This window comes from Panthera onca, chromosome D1, assembly GCF_046562875.1.
Source record: "Panthera onca isolate mPanOnc1 chromosome D1, mPanOnc1 haplotype 2, whole genome shotgun sequence".
Classification (NCBI taxonomy): domain Eukaryota; kingdom Metazoa; phylum Chordata; class Mammalia; order Carnivora; family Felidae; genus Panthera; species Panthera onca.
This window is the reverse complement of record NC_138348.1, coordinates 12,210,876-12,230,601: the sequence shown is the minus strand read 5'-3', so window position 1 is coordinate 12,230,601 and position 19,726 is coordinate 12,210,876. Positions and strand designations below refer to the sequence as shown.

At 38.3% G+C, this 19,726-nt stretch overlaps 2 protein-coding genes across 2 annotated transcripts; both read right to left on the bottom strand.

Annotated features, from left to right (window-relative positions):
- Nucleotides 1–2,513: 2,513 nt before the first annotated feature.
- LOC132660707 (olfactory receptor 5B2-like) lies at nt 2,514–3,482 on the bottom strand. Its single transcript, XM_060604487.3, has one exon. The coding sequence runs from the start codon at nt 3,462–3,464 to the stop codon at nt 2,514–2,516; it is 951 nt and encodes a 316-aa protein (XP_060460470.3). The 5' UTR covers nt 3,465–3,482.
- A 12,161-nt stretch (nt 3,483–15,643) lies between these two features.
- Nucleotides 15,644–16,582, bottom strand: LOC132677747 (olfactory receptor 5B3-like). Its single transcript, XM_060629521.3, has one exon. The coding sequence runs from the start codon at nt 16,580–16,582 to the stop codon at nt 15,644–15,646; it is 939 nt and encodes a 312-aa protein (XP_060485504.3).
- Nucleotides 16,583–19,726: the final 3,144 nt, after the last annotated feature.

Sequence of the window (19,726 nt, the reverse complement as noted above, 5' to 3'; positions counted from 1 at the left end):
GAGCAGTTTGACAGTTTTCCTCATCATATAGCCCCTCACTTCTGACTTACTTCAAACAGCATGTAGATCGACTTACAGGAAATGTTCTGTATTCGTTAGTGGGAATAATACCAGCTGCCATACAAGCAGATTCCAGTATTTCAGTGCCATGGTCATAGACGTTTTTGCTTACATACTGTTCAGTTCGTTTTCTATGGGAAATCATCCTGTGGTTCAGTGACCCAGAGTCTCTCAGCTTAGTGGTTTTCCCATGTCTTGCAGTATGAATTCTATCAGCCGATGACAAAGACTGACAGTGAGCAGAAGATCACACGGAAAGTTTCAGGAGACTAACTTGAAAGGAGCACATGACTCACGCTCACGTTTCAGTCACGGGAACACAATCCCAGGAACTCAGTTTCTTGAGAGCTGGAAAATGGAGCCTACTAGCTACATGCTCAGGAATGAAAGAGAAATTGCTGGGAAAACAATTAATTGTATTTTCCATTACAATGTTTTGATCGGCAAATGTCCGTTTTACATTTCCTCCATCCAGAGGACACTTGATGCACCTGCACCAGGGAGACAACCTAAAATCCATAGACCCTAAAATCGCCAGAGAAGTTCCACATCCAGCCTAACGAATTGATTAAATTGCCTCTCCATCGAGTCTAGAAATGGCTCCTTATGGTCTGACAACTTACAAAATGAAAAGAAAATTGACCTCATTCTATAGTCATACCCAGCAAATAATGTTAGACCAGGTTAAAAAAAAAAACCCTCCCATTCATAACAGAGAGTAATGGAAGACATACCAGACAGTTCACAAATCTTGCTGAATTGACATTACAAAGCCCTGGTGATGGGAAATATTTCTTTATGAGACTTGATTTTTTTTTCTCTAGGCATAATTCGATTTTTCACTGTTTTCCTTGGTTCCTTGTTCCAACCACTTGAATGTTTTTTTTCTTACCCATTATTCTTTATTGCCACTTCTGAAACATATCAAACACAAAACTATGTCGCACACAACACTAACAAAAGTAGTTTATTCGTGAACTTGCATCAAAAAAAAACCCCATTTCCAGTAAATTTCATTTCAGCAGGAGTTCAAGGGTGTTAGTAAAGAGTAAATTCATTGAGTGAAATGAAGAAATACTGAGCCAGTGTATATTTGGCAGGTGCTTTGTTAAGATATGGCTTTTGGAAGTGGGGGAGATGTTCTAACTGGTCTTCAGGTACATTTGTCACTGATTGGTTGGCTGCAAGTAGGCAAGTGAACAGTTAGGGAAATTTAAAAAGAGGAAGAATTATTCGCTGTTAGAGGTGGCGAGTTTTTGAGACTGCTAATTTTCTACAAGAGCTGAGATCATTATCAGGTTGATATTGGTGGTGTTCCCCCCTTGAAGTGAGTTTTTGTGACTCGCTTTCACCTATATAACTTGGAATTTCTGGAGTTGTTTTGATGCTCAGAAAAGTTATTTTTAAATAAGGCTCAAAGCTTTATTTTCAGTGAAATAACCATACAAAGCTATTGCTTAAAAGGACTTTCCATGCACTCGAGGGAAATAAATGAAATAAATAAACGTAAGAGCTGAATGTTGATAATGCCTATGAAAAATAGAGCAGGCTTAGGGAAAAAGTCCATGGAAAAGGAGTCACTATCTTGTAAAGTTCTTGTGGCAGGCGTCTACGGACTACTTGAGTGGGTAACATTTAACCAGCACTCTGAAATAAGTGTAGAAATAGCCCATGGAGAAAATAGCTAATACCGAGACAAGGCAAGATTGGGGCTGTCCAGTATTTCCAGTACAAGGGTGAATGAGGGGGATGAATGATTACTCCACTAAAGTACAAGTTAATGAGTGGCATTAACCATTTCAAAGCATTTATTACCAAAAAAAAAAAAAACCCAAGTACCATTATTATTTTTGAATGCATTTTTAATTTTAGTTTTGCATGTTTATTTTTGAGAGGGAGAGAGCATGCGGGGGAGGGGCAGTAACAGAGGGAGACAGAGGATCCGAAGTGGGCTCCGAGCTGACAGCAAGGCTGAAACTCACGAAATATGAGTTTATGACCTGAGCCAAAGTCGGATGCTTGGCCACCCAGATGCCCCTTTAATGTAATTTTTAAGACAAAATGTGAAGAATTGGTACTCAAAAGATAAAGGTAAAAATAATGTAATTACATCTCCTTTTATTCTACCATGCTTATTTTCTTTGGCAAACGTCCACGTGAATATACTCGTTTCTTTCCAAATCACTCAGTAATGACTGAAGCTTTAATTTGTTGAGTTGCTATCATTATTTGCCTCTGGATGGAATGTGCCAACAAAAGCACATACTTCATCATGAAATAAACTTTATTAAAAAACATTACTTTTTTTTTTTGCATTTTAGAGGGTTGGACTTATTCCTCAACAAAAATAAATAATATTAGACCAATATTTTTTCTAATACCCCAAATGTCCTTAACATTTGAGTCGTGGCATGGAGTAAATCTAATAAGGATTTAATAGCTTTCTGTGGATTCTACTTCATTAAGACAAAACCTAGAGAAAAATTTGCCTTTTTAACAACCTTTTTGAATGCATTCTTGACCTCTTTGTTCCTCAGGCTATAGACCACAGGGTTCAGCATGGGGATGAGCACAGTGTAGAACACGGATGCGATTTTGTCTGTGTCCATGGAATGGCTGGAACTTGGCTGTAAGTACATGATGATGACTGTCCCATAAAATATGGAAACTGTAATGAGGTGAGACACACAGGTGGATAAAGCCTTCTGGTATCCCTCACCTGAGTGTATCTTCAGAATGGTAGTAAATATGAACAGGTAGGAAATAAAGATAACAAAAAGTGCAAAAAAGACATTGAAGCTTGAGATAAAAACAAGAATCAGCTCACTTTTGTGTTTATCAGAGCACGTCAAAGTCATGACAGCTGGAATATCACAGAAAAAGTGATGAACCACACTGGACACACAGAAAGAGAGACTAAAGGTGTCTCCAATGTTTATAGAGGCATTTAAGACACCACAGGCATAGGAGCCTATGGCCAGACGAGCACACAAACCTGTCGTCATGGTGGTGGTGTAATGGAGGGGTTTGCACACTGCTGCATAGCGGTCATAGGCCATTGAGGCCAAGAGGTAATTTTCCACAGTGGCAAAGACTGCAAAAAAGAACATCTGGGCAGCACATGCATTGTAGGAGATGACCTTGTCTCCCATTAGGAGCCCAGCCATGACCTTGGGAGTGACTGTTGAGGAGTAACAAAAGTCAACCAGAGACAGGTTACTGAGGAAGAAATACATAGGAGTGTGGAGACGAGAGTCCAGCAAGATCAGCACGATCATCCCCAGGTTTCCAATCAGAGTGACGAGGTAGATGAGCATGAACATTATAAAGAGAGGAAACTGCAGTTCTGGGTTATCGGTTAGTCCCAGCAGGATGAAATCGGTCACGTCTGTACGATTCTTCATGGATGTGATTTGAGAATCACAAGATGCTCTGTGGCAAAGAATGATCAATAAAAAAAAGTTGCATGGAAATTGAAAAGCATGAGCGTTATTTTATTATGGCCATACTTTATTTGTGAATATTCTCCATTTCTAAGCATGGGAATGACAAATGCAATTTAGTGATAACTTATCCATTAAAGAATAGACTTTTGTACAGGAAGGTTCATCACAGATCGTCTTCCCAATTTATTTTTGTATATGAGTAAATTGAGTTACAGGAAAGGGTAAAGAGCTGTCTAAGGCCACATGCCAAGAAATGTTTGAACTCCCAAATCAGATCTTTTGGGTTCACTAATCATTTCCACTTCAATAGTGTTTATGTGTATTTATTCCTTCCTCTCCATATCCCCATTAGATTGATTAGTTATTATGCTCATATATATCATAAGTAACTTGGCAACAAAGAGATTGAGTATTCAAGTTTACCTGGTTACTGACAGAGCCGTTCTTTAGACACATTCAGAACGGCTCCCAAACTAAATGTCATCAGTGAATTTGAATTGATTTTAATCTCATTCAATTTACACTTAATCATGGTATCCATTCTTCCAAACTTAATGCTTGGGGTTGCAGAGCAGTGCAATCCACAAATATATGTACATATATGCAGTGACATTAGTGCAACATTAGAGACACATACAGTCAACAAAGGCAAAAGAAGGTACAGAATTGGGTGTAAAATATTGGCCTCTGGGCTAATGTGTACATGCATTCACACAGAAGAAATCCATTTACCACCTGGGAGATATTGGTCCTAAATGAAGTTTCCTGAGCCTCATTTTATCCATCAGTAAAACGAAGGTGATATTGGAACCTACCTCTGTGTTCCTGTGAGTGTTAGATGAAATAATCAGGACACACAGTTCACGCGATGTGGGTATTCAGCACCATCCCGATGTGCTCTATTCATAATCTTATAATTAGGATGGAACAAGGTGCCAGTGGGTTTTGACATCCGGCAGCTTTACTCTGATGTGAGTTTTCTGACACGCTATGCCTACTTAGATTTTTTGTGTCTTCCAGTATTTCTCACTCTGTCCTATATCCCCCGTGTTCGTGGCTTTGTCACGCATTCTGTGTGAAAACCCTCACACACCTCTTTTGTTTAATTTCTCCTTTTGGTCCACATTTTAGTTTGGGTTGAAAGACTCCTACTTTATCCTAGACATATTCTTACAGTCATTAGTGTCAGCATGTAGCTGGATCATATACAGTGAGGGGTGAAAACCCATATATGTGAAGTTGACTCTAGTCTGTAGATTGTTTTTGAGCAAGCACAATGGTTTAAATCCTTTTATTTATACTTGAAGTGCTGAGGGACATCCATTTTCTGGTAACTACTATTTTCCACCATCTTCTTTCTGGCCCCTCTACACATTGCATGTCTGGAATTTAAGGAATTTGTGTTTGTGAACCCATCACTCAATAATAGTATCAAGTTATAATTTCTTGTTTAGCATTTGTCATGTTTTATGATGACTGGAATGCTCTTATTGGGCCCATGTGGATAATCCAGTATAAAATTGTTATCTCAAAATCCTTAACTTTACTCATATGTGCACAATACCTTTTACCATGTAAGGGAACATAAGCACAGATTCCAGGATTAGGATGTGGGCATACAGGGGAGCATTATTCTGACTGCCACAGTGGGGATGAAAAGAATACATAATAGGTAAATTATCTAGGGAGTTAGACACTGTTGAAGCTGAGACACCTTCACAGATCTCGTGGCCAACTTTCTGATTGTGTATAATTATCAACAGAAAGAGGTATTAACTTATTCAGGGTCACATATCCGGAATAAATCTATTCCCAGATCATATTTCTGGGAATTAGTAACAACTTTAACCCAGTGTTTATGTGCCAGTATATCTCACAGATAAAAAATCAGAAACGACAGACAAGTAGGCAGGCAGAGAGACACCAAAGACAGGAATATAGAGGATGGATCAAGAAGGGATAGATGGATGGATGGATGGATGAATGGGTGGATGGATATAGAAGAGGAAAGGTACAAATTGTGTATACACACACACACACACACACACACACACACACACCCTAATTTACAGTTAAGAAAATGAAGGATTTGGAAGTTACATGCCTTCTTAAAATTCTACATCTAGTCCGAGTTAAGATAAAAACCCATATATCACTGATTTTAATGCCTGTGGCTTGAATCATTGCATTGTTAGATTTTCTAGATGATCCAGTATTAAAAGGGCAGGTTGTAGGGAAATTACAGTAAAACTGGAGTAAGGATCTTGGTAGCTTTATGATGATCCTTCTGGAGTCTGAAGGAGTGTCATTTTGCCCTGTTTGGTTAGTTATCCCTTCAATAACAAGTCAACACATAATAAACAGGAGAAATTTACCACCTACCCAATCTTACCATCTATCATAGTTGCAGTGTAAGCCTCGACAGAAGGTTTTCTTTTTTCTAATGCAAGTGCCTGATTTATGGTTTGATTGCCTAGGTAGCCACCCAGAGAGACACCCACTTCAAAGATGTCTATCTCAGAAAAAAAATGTTGATCTCACATGTTCTACCGACTGAGCCAATCAGGTGATGTCTATCTTGAATAAACACATTGCCAGCCACTAGATAAAGAGTTAGCTTCTCACCTCCCAGACTCCTTGGTTTTAGAGATCTTGGTGGATTTCAATAACCTACCATCCCAGGCCACTTGTTTTTCTCTTACAATGCTTTAAATTTCCTCTTTTATGCTTTAAATTCACCACTCAAGTGTGAACCCCAGATACCTTAGGTGTCCATCCACCACACCAATAAAAGCAGAACCCAGACCTGCTCTCTCTCCCTATCCATGACCTTGCTGTGTGGCCCCAGGAATGCCATGTGGTTTCCAGGATCTGTGAATAATAAACTTTATCTCTTTCAAGTCTCCTGATGGTTACGGCTGAGCAGGTCTTGCAGTCATAATGAGAACCTCAAGAGTCAGTTCAGCCACAAGTCTGGTTGCCAACAGACTTGGACCAGCATAAAACAATAGATTTTTGCTATCTTCTTAAGAAAAGCAGCACGAAATTTCGTAAATACTATCCTACTCTCTGAGGATTAGAATGTTGTGGTTTTTGGTTTGTTTTTTGTTTTTTGTTTTTTGTTTTTTTTTTTTGCATTTGAATCCTATACTTAAGTCAAGGTTTCAGAAAAAGTGTGCAAACAACTAGATAGGAGCTCAAAAACTCTTAGAGGAGGTAGCTGCCTCGCTGCTTCTGCATCAATTACATTTTTCACTAAAAGCATATATTAAACAGAGAAGCTTACCTTGCTCTTGAAAAAAAATAAAAGACAATCCTGAACTGAGTCTGAAATCAGAAATTCAGACCTAGAAGAATGTATAAACAATTTTGGAGCATATCTCAGGTATTGGTCCCAAAGTTCCAAGGTACATGGAGAGATGAAGAAACGATCATAAACATGGAGTTAGGAAGCCCAGGCTCAAGTCTTGCATCTACCGTGGATTTTTCTGTGTATTTAGAAGAGTCATTTACCTTACACAGAGCTCAGTTTCCTTATTTGTGGTATAGACACAATAAAATTACTTGTCCCCCGATTTCACAGAATTTTGTCTGTGAATGAGGGTGGGTCTTTAAGGACCTTAGTAAGGGTTATCCTTTCAACATAAAATAATATAATTATTATCTTAGGGTGTTTCCCCTGGCTGTGGTTGCAGGGTCACTGCCAACACTCAGTTTGGGAAAACACTGGTGTGTGTACTAAAAAGCATTAGCATTCATTTAGATAAATGGTGACCAAAAGAGTCTACACAGAGTCTGGTCCCTTTACAATATTGTCATGTGGAGTCATGATATGATTTCAGGCCCTAATGAATGGGAACCAGGAGAAAATTTGTAGGTGTGAAATTCCTAGGGGACAGGCCCGTATGAGGGCAATCACTTCTATCTAGGGAAGAAGCAATTAAATTGTATACAGGGATATAATTTCTTCTGCTGAGTAGCACATAGATGCATTTGTGGTAATTTTCTTTCCTTCCCCAAATTTTATTAAGCTGTTACTCAGTCCATAACTAGTGGGTTTAATACATTCACATTTTTATATTATTGATATTTATATTAGATTATAAAAACTTACTTTGTTTCTTGTATGCCATCTATTTTATTTTATTTTTTTCCTTTCCATTCTTTTACTTGTAATTAAATTGTAGACTGTTGGAATTTTAGAGATTGATAAATGAAATCCTGTTTTCCTTCTTGGGTTTACAACAAAGCAAAAATATTACACATAGGCCAAAAATATGGAGAGTACATTCAGCTTTAATACTACTAAGGCCATTCAAAAATTTGATTCTGGTATGTAGACAGATGGGTTTCTTTTCCATCCTGAATTACCCTGTTGTAGCCAATGCAGCTGATGTTCTATCCAAATCCCCTAGGCACTCATGTGGCTCCAGAGGTAAAAGTTGAACAATCGAGAAAACAGGTAAAGGTGGCTAAAGGTACAAATATCTAGTTATAAGATAAATAAGTACTAGGGATGTGACATACACCACAATTACTATAATTAACAATACTAATACGTACACTTGAAAGTTTCTAAGATGTTAGATCTTAAAAGTGCTCATCTCAGGATGAAATGTTGTAACTATGTGATGTCATAGATGTTAGTCAAACATCGTTGCTATCAGTTCAAATAATTATGTTATATATCTTAAACTTATATAATGTGATTTATCAATTATATCTTAAAAAGCTGGAAAAAACAAAATTTGAAATCACTCAAGGTAACTAACCACTTTAATAGATTGAGGAGAAAGAACACATTAAATTATCTGATTTATTAATTCAGAAAAAGCGTTTAACAAAATCTCCAGTGCCTTCATAAAAGCAACCAGAAATCTGATAGAAGTGAACTTCCTCAAAAGTAGAGAGTACTAATGAAAAGCCCACAACTAACATCATACTCAAATGTGAAAGAGTGAAATCCTTCCCTGTAACATCACATATTAAGCAAGGATGCCTGCTTTCACTACTTACATTCAAAGTTGTACTGGAAGTTCTATCTAGAGTAATTACATAAGAAAATAAGAGTTAGAAGGCATATAAATTGGAAAGGAAGAAGAAAAGCCATATGATTTTCAGATGATATCTCACATAGAGAAAATCCAAAAGAATGTACAAGAAACTATTAGCTAACAAACTTATTCACCGAACAAAAATATGTAGTGCTTACATACACTAGCAATAAACAATCCCAGAAGAAAATTAAGGAAAAAATTCCACTTACAATAGCCTCCTTATGTTAAAATACAGAGGAATAATCTTAACCAAGGGTGAAAGTGTTATACACTGAGACTACAGAATAAATTGTTGAAATTCAGGAAGGCCTAAGTAGGTGGAAAGACATTCTGTGTTCACGGATTGGGTCATATAACACTGTTTACTGGCAATACTTTCCAAAGGGATCTACAGTTTTGATGTAATCCCTCTCATAATTCTAATCACCACAAGGAGAAAGGCTATTGCGAAAATTCAAATGTAATTTTGAGGGACCATCAACAGCCAAAACAATATTGAGAAGGAAGAACAAAGCGGGAGGACTCACCCTTCTGGATTTCGAAACTAATACAAATCTAAATTAATCAAAGCAATTTGATATTGCCTCAAGGATAGTGACGTCGGTCAAGTGAATAGAATTGAGAGACAAGAAATAAACCCATGTGTCTATTGCCCATTGATTTTTGACAAAAATGCTAAGTTCATTCAATGGCAAAAGAAATCTTCAACAAATGGGCTGGGACAGCTGGATATCCACATGTAAGAGTGAAGTTGAATCCCTTCTCACAGCATATATAAAACTCAACACAAAATGGTTGATGACTGAAATATGAGAGCTAAAAACATGAAACCATCAGAAAATGTGAGAAAAGTTCCAGACCTTGGATTGGGCAATGGTTTCTTATGTATTACATCAAAAACACAAGCAACAAAAGAAAAAAGAGATAAGATGAACTTCTTCAAAATTACAAACCTTTGTATATCAAAGTATATTTTCAAGAAAATGAAAAGAACGGCTTAAGAATGGGAGAAAAAAATTTGCAAGTCACATTACTGATAAGGCTGTAATATGCAGGCTACATAAAGGACTCTTACAACTCAACAACAGAGAAACCAATAGACCCATTGAAAAATTGGCAAAGTCCTTGAACAGACATTTCTCCAAAGAAGATTTACTCAAAGCCAATAAGCACGTGGAAGTATGCTCAAAATCATTAGGCATTAGGGAAAAGTAAGTCAAAACCATGAGATACCATTTCACACCCATTAGGATGGTGTGTAAAAGAAAATGGAAACTAACAAATTGTAGCAAGAATGTGGGTAAATAGGAACCCTTGTATGTTGCTGGTGGGAAAGAAAAATGGAACATTTGCTGTGAAAAACAGTTTCATGGTCTTCAAAAGGTAAGCATAGAATTATTGTATAAACCAGCCATTCTGTTCCTAGTAATATCACCCAAGAATGAAAACAGGTCCTCAAATAACACTTGTGCATGAATACAAATATTTCTGCTGCATTATTAACAATTGCCAATAGGTGAAAACCATCCAAATGTCTACCAATTGAGAATGGATGAAAAGATGTGGTATATATGTACACTGGGGTATTGTTCAGCCATAAAAAGAAATGAAGCATTGATACATGCTACAACACAGATAAGCCTCAAAAACAATGAATTGAGTAAAAGAAGTCAGACATAAAAGATCACTTATTATATGATTCTATTTACATGAGATATCCATAATAGTTAAATCCATAGGTTATTGGTTCCCAGGGACAGGGGGCCTTCATGGGTACGGGATCTTCTTTGTGAATAAAAAAAAGTCTTTTGGAATTAAATCGAGGTGATGGTTGCAGAACATTGTTAATGTGCTAAATACTACTGAGTTACACAATTTAAAACAGTAGATTTTTTATGCTAATCTCACATACATTAAAAAAGGCCAGGCAGAGGGAAATTAAACAGACAATAGGAGGAGAAAATAATGTGATCACAAAGGCAGAAACTGATGGAAATACCACTGAGGAATGCTGGCGGTCACCTGCAGATGAAATACACCAGGGACGGAGTCTCCCCTAGAGACTCCCAAGACTGAGATCTTTGTTTCATCCCAGTGAAACTGATTTCCAACAACTGGCCTTCAGAACTGCGAGAAAACAAATGTGTGTGGTTTTAAGGCCCCAGAGTGTGGTCATTTGTTACAGCAACCATAGGAAACTAACATAAAATCTTTATTATCTTTGCTGTGTTCAACCACTGGGTTTTCAATTTAACGTGTTCCTGCAGCATGAGCTAGCTTACTTTGTTCTCTGTGTTCTGTTTTTACAAACAGATGATGAGTTTTTCTGTTCGGTGTCAGTTCCTCTTCTCATGCAGTTGTTCATTCCTTAAAATCTTTTACTGAGCCTCAGCTCTGAACTCTCAAGAGTCTTTGTTAGTGAACAAATCAGAAATTGTTCCCGGCTGCATAGAACTTTTATTCTAATAGAGAAAACAAATGAAAGGAGTAAACACACAAAAATGAATAAACAATATTTTGACCACTGTTACGAAGAAGATGATAGAGATAAATATTGGTGCCCTTTTTTTCCCATGTAAATTTGTTCCTATACAGAATCACATTTCATTAGCTACTCTTGAGCTCTGTGGAATAAACATTAGTCTAGACTCTGAGAATACATATCTAGGTGAGATAACATCTGTGGGCTCAAAAGTCTTGCAATTCAGTGCTACAACTAAACCTATAAAAACAAAGCAATATAATTCGTAACTGTTTTAGTAGTTCTATGGAGAAGGTTGGCATTATAGATGATTGAAAGAGAGATAAGAAAAGGAACAGAAGGGAAAGGATATTGACATGTTTTGAGCAGCTACTCTGTTCCAGGCACTGTGCTACAGTCTGGCTCATTCAGTGCCCGTTTAATAGAAGTCTGTGAGAGAGGCAGTAGTTTCCCCATTAGAAACTCAGAACACTTACATAACTTGCCCTACATCACAAAGTTTGGTTTGGAACGGAATTCACATTGGATTTGTTCTCTCTCCGAAACGTGTGCTAAGTTGGCGTTAGCCATTTTGGTTATGATTTGGAGGCTGGTGAGTTTTCAAAAGAAATCATTGTAGAATCAGGATATGCTGGAGAAATTTGATAGTTTTCCCAGCATAAATCCTCCCCACCCCCACAACATCCTCCAGATGATCTTATGGGAAGCTCTCTGAATCTGTTAGGGTCAATAATACTAGCTGCCTAGCAAGCAAACTGCAAACAGCAGTGACATGACCATAGAGGTCTTTCGTGCTTGCATATTGTTCCATTAGTTGTTCTGGGGGAATCTCTACAGAGATTCAGTTGACCCTGATTCTTTCCATTATTAATTTTGTCATCTCTTGTGGTCTGAATCCTCTCCACCCAGCTGGTGACAAAGAAAAAGAATGAACAGGACATCACCTGGAGAGTTTTGTGGTCCAGACTCGGAAGCAGCATGTATGATCTGTACTCACATTCCATGGCTAAGAACACAAACATATGGTCAAAATCAATTGTATGAAGGCAGAGGAACAGAGCCTATGTTTTTTCCAGGAGTAAAAAAGAAATAGTTTGGGAAAATAACCAACCAGTCTTTTCCATTGTAATGCTTATGATCATCAAATATTCATCTTAAACCTCCTTTCGTACAGAAAATTTCTTATTCACCTCCACCAGGGAGACAACCTAAACCCCAACTAATTAATATAGAAGCACAATGTCCAGGCTATTGGAGAGGTTAAAAGGTCTTCTCCACCCAGTCCTTGTGTGGCTCCTTGTTGCCTAGTAACTTATGCACTAAAAGGAAAACTTAGCTTCTTCCACATTCATTCCCAATAAATAAAATTGGACTAGAGTAAAGATAATGGGAAAAAAGGAGCTCCCATTCAGAATAGATAGTAATGGAGGACGCACAGATTTCAATTTAGAAATCTTATGGAATCGACATTTTGAAGGCCCCTCAACCCTGGTGATGGGGTATATTTCTTTATAAGACCCTGATTTTTCTTTTTGGAAAAAATTCCATTTTCTATTAGTTTCCTTAGTACCTGGTCCAATCTCTTAAATGTTTTTTTTAATCCATTTTTTTTTTAACCTCTTTTGAAATATATCAGAGAAATAACTATGTCCAATGCCATATTAACAAACAACAACATCCGCATCACAGTTTGGTAATTTTTTTTTAAGTTTATTTCTTTATTTTGAGAGAGAGCATGAGCAGGGTAGGGGCTCAGAGAGAGGGAGAGAGAGAATCCAAGCAGTCTTGGTGTCTTCAGTATGGAGCCCGATTCGGGGCTCAAACTCACAAACTGTGAGATCATGACCTGAGCTGAAATCAAGAGTCGGTTGGTCAACTGAGCCATGCCCTAAAGTTTGGTAGTTTTTTATTTAGTTGTCTTGTTAGATTTATAACTATTTGATTTGGGGGCTTCTAATAGGAAAGGCCTCATGTTTTTAATTTCAGTTCCTGTTTGTTCATTTCAGTATATAAGAAAGTGATCAAATTTAGTATATTAGCCCTGCATCCGACAATCATTCTATAATCACTTATTAGTCCCGGGAGGGTTCTTTTCTCCTATTTTTTCCTATTTTTTACGTAGGCATTCATGTCACCTGTGAACAAAAAACAGTTTTTATTTATTCCTTCCCAAGTCTCCGCGTCTTGAGATTCCATTCACGTACCGTAGGGATGGAGGAAAGCTCAGTGGTTTCCACAGATGAAGGAGTAGGGACTGGCAGTCTACAACAGAAATGGAAAGGGAAATATTAGAATTATAATGTATTCTCCATGGTACAGTGCTGGTATGACACTTGATCTTAGCCAAAAGGCTGAGAAGTGATAGGGCAGTGCTGGTGAACACAATGCTCTGCATTTGTTAAAACCCTTAAAACCCTACATGGCAGAGTAAAATTAATATATACAAAGCTTGGGTTCCTAGTGTTACAAATGCCCCATGGTAATATAAAATTCCTTTTTAGAGGAGACTAGGTGAGAGTTGTATTCATTTTCTATGGCTGTTATAACAGATGACCACAAACCTAGAAGCTTACGCAACACATATTAATTCCTTCACGGTCTAGAATCCAAAAGTCCAAATCAGGTTCTCTGGACAAAAGTCAGTGTATTAGAAGAGCCACCCTCCATCCATAGGCTCTAAGACAAAATCCATTTCTCTCCTCTTCCATTTTCTGATGGCTGTTGTCATCCATGATTTGTGGTCACATCACTTCATCTATTTCCAATGTCACATTGTCTACTCTTTTATCTGTGGTCAAACTTCTTATAATTATACGTGGGATTTCCTTCCTGGTCCACACAGAAAATATGGGATATAATCTTTAAGTTAATCAACTCTACATAGTCCTTTTAGGCCATATAAGGTAACCTTGGAAGATTCCAGAAATTAGGACGTGGATCAAGTCATTATTCAGATTGCCACAGGGTTACATTGAACATTCTGCACTGTTCTGAAAATTTTTTGTAACTCTAAAATAGTTCTAAAATGAAACAATTATTTAAGATAATTATAAAAATTTAGGTAATAATGTTTTTGACAGGAGAAATATTTCCATAAACGTAGAAGTTAATGTTTGTGCTATATTACACTGCCCCCAAATAGTAGGATGAAAATACTAGTATATTCAAGCACAGTCTTACAAATATTGAAATATCAAAGCCTCTTATTATCTAGAGGTAACAAATTAGTTGAGGGTACATATTTATGTGGGTAGATTTTTATAGTATAAAGCTTTCTGAGGATCAAAATTAAAAATATAAATATTGTGCATTATACTAGCATATTGAATGTACATTATCTTTATTATTGACAGATATTATCGTATATATTTCTATGTAGATATCTAGAATCATTTCAGTTAATTATATTTCATACATATGAAGTAATTTTCAAATATAATGGGATATTAACATTTAAATAATTTTTTTGAGAGAGAGAGAGAGAGAGAGAGAGAGAGAGAGAGAATTTCAAACAGGCTCCACATTCTGTGTGGAGCCCAGTGAAGGGCTTGATCCCACGACCCAGGATCATGACCTGCGCCGAAATCAAGAGTTGGACACTGAACCGATTGAGCCACCCAGGTGCTCCAACACTTCAAATAATTTTAAATTTAATGTCTTTTTATGATTTACTAAGGAGTATTTATTTGATACGTTACTTCCCATTTAATGAGGCATCACTTCAAAGTAAAAATTATAGAATTGTTTCAGATGATTCACTTGATTATGGGATCCAGGAAATCATTGTGCCCAAACTTTGGAGTACGAACACTGAGTGAGATAAAAATATTTCAGCAAAGCAGAAAATAAGCTGTGCCCCCTTAGGGTAGATACACTCATTTAGCAGTATATTACTTTAAGTATATTCTCAAGGTTATTCTTAAGTTAGGACTCTTTGAACAGCATTTAACTAACGAAATAAAAATATTGGACATAAATTTCTATTCTAATACATGAATTAAATATTTAAATTATTATTATTAAAAACTAACAACATTCCAGTTAATTCTGGGAAATTCCCTACTCCAATGTGTATGTATCCTCATGGGCACATAAGGACATGTGCCCTTCTGTTCATGGTCTCATTTGTGTCCCTATTTTATGTGTTTCTGCATTGATGTGGTAGAAACAAATTCACGTAGAATAAATGAATAAATCAATACCTGCTTTTACAAGTAGGCCCCAGGCGATTTTTTTTTTTTTGACAGAGAGAGATGGGGAGCCAGTGAGCAAAGGGCAGAGAAAGAGAAGCAGAGCTCACTTAAGTGGGGCTCAAGCTCACCCAAGACGTGGCTCCAGCTCACCCGATCTGGGGCTCCAACTCAAGAACCCTGAGATCATGACCTGAGCAGAAGTCACATGCTTAATGCCTGAGCCACCCAGGCACCCAGGCACTGAGACATCTTAATCATTCTTGTTCAGGTTATTACATTTCCGGACATATGTTTTTTTCCTTCAGGATAAGAGGCATTGAATAAGCAAAGATATCACTTCAGAAACTTAATTTCACGGTGGTCTTAATGAAACTAGATTAGTGTACATTGTACAATGTTAAAAAATCACAATCTTAAAGATAATTTTGCCTCTGAAACGACCTTCATGAGTGCACTCTTAACCTCTTTGTTCCTCAGGCTATAGACCACAGGGTTCAGCATGGGGATGACCATGGTGTAGAACACAGATGCCATTTTGTCTGTGTCCATGGAATGGCTGGAACTGGGCTGTAAGTACATAAAAATGACTGTCCCATAGAAGATGGAGACTGCAGAGAGGTGAGAAGCACAGGTAGATAAAGCCTTCTGATATCCTGTAGATGAGTGCATCTTTAGGATGGTGATAAATATGAATATGTAGGAAATCAAGATGACCATGAGAGCAAAAAAGCTGTTGAAGCTCACTACATAAACAAGAACCAGCTCACTGACACGTCTATCAGAGCAAGAAAGAACCATGACTGCAGGAACATCACAGAAAAAATGATGAATCACATTGGACATACAAAAGGAGAGTCTGAGCGTGTCTCCAGTGTGGATAGAGGCATTCAGGAAACCACAGGTGTAGGAACCTATGGCCAGACATGCACACACACCTGTCGTCATGGTGGTGGTGTAATGGAGGGGTCTGCACACTGCTGCATAGCGGTCATAGGCCATTGAAGCCAACAGGTAACTCTCCACAGTGGCAAAGGCTGCAAAAAAGAACATCTGAGCAGCACATGCATTGTAGGAGATGACCTTGTCTCTTATAAGTAATCCAGCCATGACCTTGGGAGTGACAGCTGTAGAGTAACAAAGGTCCACCAGAGACAGGTTACTGAGGAAAAAGTACATGGGAGTGTGGAGACGAGAGTCCAACAGAATCAACGCTATTATCCCCAGGTTTCCAACCAGAGTGATGAGGTAGATGAGGGTGAACACGATAAAGAGGGGAACCTGCAGTTCTGGATCACTGGTTAGTCCCAGCAAGATGAACTGCGTCACTTCTGTCCTGTTATCCATCAGTGTTGAGAACCACAAACGCTATGGCAATGAGAAGGAAGAAATGGGTGATAAACCAAGAGACTTATATTGAAAAGTGTATACATACAGTATGTGTTATTTCATTAGAGCAGTAGCTTGTATATCAAGTTTCTCCAGATAAAAAAAAATTAGCTTGACAACAAAAGTCAGCGCATTAATGATGTGTAGATTTGCAAACTGTTGAATCTGAAGTATGGAGCATCTCTTCAATTCTGAAGTTTTAGAAATCTGTAAACTGAGACGTAGAGAATTAAATAACTTGATCAAGATGGCTCGTCCAGAAGGAATGTCTGGCCGTTCACTTCCCCCAAGCCTAGTGAAAGCAGGTACTTGCCCATGACTCACCCACCAGGAACTGCTGCAGACCCTGTAGAGGTACAGACGGTCCCCAACCTATGATGATTCGATTTAATGATTCTTCCACTTTACGATGGTGCCACAGTGACGCACATTCGATGGAAATCAAACTGTGACTTTTGAATTTTGACCTTTTCCCAGCCTACTGATGTGAGGCTTGACTCTCATGATGCTAGGCATTGGCACCAGCCACAGCCCCCAGTCAGCCACGCAATCATGAGGGTCAACAACCCAGACACTGGCAACCGTTCTGTGGTTCACTTTCAGTACATTACATGAGATATTTATTAGAAAACAGACTTTGTGTGAGATGATTTTGTGCAACTGTAGACTAATATAAGTGCTCAGAGTATGTTTGAGGTAGGAGAGGCTAAGCTATGATGTTCAGTAAGTCAGGTGTATTAAGTAAATTTTCAACTTACCATATTTTCAACTTACCATGGAGTTATTGAAACATAAGCTCATTGTAAGTCCTGGAAAATCTGTATATTCCTTACACCCTCTCAAGAACTTCATGAGTTTAATTTGTTATTACGGTCATTTAAATTATGATGCACAAGGGGTTCCTGGGTGGCTGTCACTTGAGTGTCTGACTCTTGATTTTCGCTCTGGTCATGAGATTGAGCCCTTGCATCAGGCTCCATGCTGATTCTCTTCCTGTCTCTCTGCCCCTCGCCTGCTTGTGCTCTCTCTCTCTAATAAATAAATATGCACAGGACATTGAGTAATTTTTTATATTTATTTATTGAAAAAAATGTCTAATGTTTATTTGTTTTTGAGAGAGAGAGAGAGTGTGAGCAAGTGAGGGGCAGAGAGAGAGGGAGACACAGAATCCGAAGCAGGTTCCAGGCTCTGAGCTGTCAGCACAGAGCCCAAAGGCGGAGCTCGAACCCGTGCACCATGGGATCATGACCTGAGCCGAAGTTGGAGGTTTAACAGACTGACCCACCCACAGGCCCCGATTTCTTATATTTAAATGAATATTAGTTGACAAGCCATGCTTTGAACCAACTTTTGAACCCACACTGAATGGTTCCTAAGATGACAGTCTAAAATGTATTGAAATGAAATTGAATTTAACTCAACTTACGATTGCTCATTGTCTCTACTGGTCCAAAATCAGTTTGTGGTTTCCCACTGAAGTGTCTGAGAGGCACATGCATGGTGCACACGGTGGGCTACCTGGAGCCTGAGGAGCTGGGATAGTCAGTACTCCTCCATAGGAAGAGTACTATAAATCTGTTCACTTAAACTTGAAGCCTTGGAAGGGCATCCCTCTTCTGCTAACTACTCACATCTTCCTCCTAAACTTTGACAATTTCCCGTACAATAGGGGAATTACTTGCCAACATTAGACATTGTGGACATTGTTTGCCAGCCTTAGCACACTTGTCCACTTGGATCCTATACTACATTCTATAGCAATAATACAGGGTTTATCTGTAAATGCATGTGTGTATACATACGTAGGTGGTATTATCATTCCTCCTTCACCATTGTGGAGCATGAAGATTTGAGAAGTTATGCGATGCTCTAAAATACACAGCTAGCATGGGAAAGAGTCAAGATTCAAGAGTTAAATCCACTTTCTGTGTAATCAAAAGGCTCTGCTTTTAGCCATTCGCTGTCAACATCTGTGGTTGTACTGGTGACAATAAGCTTGAAATTATAGGGGAAAGTTATAGGGAAATTATAGGGGATCTTGTTAATTCATAGGAGGGATTTTGTAGTTTAAAGGTTATTTCACTCTTGCTCTTGCTTGTTTGTGCCCAATGAGAGGCCAGCATTGAGTGACCAGGATGAAATCACCACTCGATCAATTAGAGAATCATCTGTGGCTCTTTTGTTCATATCTTTAGCAAAGCAGAACGATGTTCCTTAAGTATCAATAAACTCCCTTCTGAAGGAAATTTTGACATGTATACTCCAGTCTCACCTCCGTAGTTTGGAAAAACATTGAAAACATCGATTTCTGTTCTCGAATAACTCGAAGTAAGCAGAGCTGCCCTACTGCTTTTGCATGGATTACACTTGTCGTTAAAAATGTTTACGGAATATGGATGCTTACCTGTCTTCTGGGTGAACAGGAAGAGCCAGTGCTGATTAGCGGGTCTGAATCAGAATCTCAGCCATAAGATAATGCATAAATCTTACTACAGGAGCTCTCTCAGGACATGGTCATAAGGCTCCAAGTTCTCTGAGGCAGGGAAAAATGGAGGAAAGCATATTAATATGGTTCAATTTCTGAACCTACCATGCATTCCTTCTGTGTCCTTAGAGGAATCACTGACTTCCTCCTTATTTGTAAAATAAAGATGATAAGATTACCTCTTACATAATTCACAGACTCGTGTCTGTAAATAACAAGCAGGGAGGGTCTGTAAAACATCTCAGCAAGAAATTATCATTTTTGAAGTCAATCGATGTGATTTTTCTCTTGGGGTGTTTCCCCTGAACGTGGTTGCAGGCTGATAGAGAATCCACGATAAGACTTCTGTGCACTAGCAAGTTTAACATTCACATGAATAAATGATCACCAAATGGGTTCAGCATGTAGACTGGTGCCTCTACAATGATGTCATATGGAGTCATCTTGGGATTTCATTGGCTAATGCACGGGGACATGGAAAGAATTATAGAGACACAGGGACTTCTGGGAATTTCCCCTGGGAGAACATTTCTGGCACCTCATCCCACCTTCTCAGGATGGAAGCAATTAAACAGCCTGTGGGAGCCACTCTGGTTATTTTCACTGAACACACACGT

What these genes read in the sequence shown, in the direction of transcription:
- LOC132660707 (XM_060604487.3), bottom strand. Translation starts at nt 3,464, where the DNA reads ATGAAGAATCGTACAGACGTGACCGATTTCATCCTGCTGGGACTAACC.
- LOC132677747 (XM_060629521.3), bottom strand. Translation starts at nt 16,582, where the DNA reads ATGGATAACAGGACAGAAGTGACGCAGTTCATCTTGCTGGGACTAACC.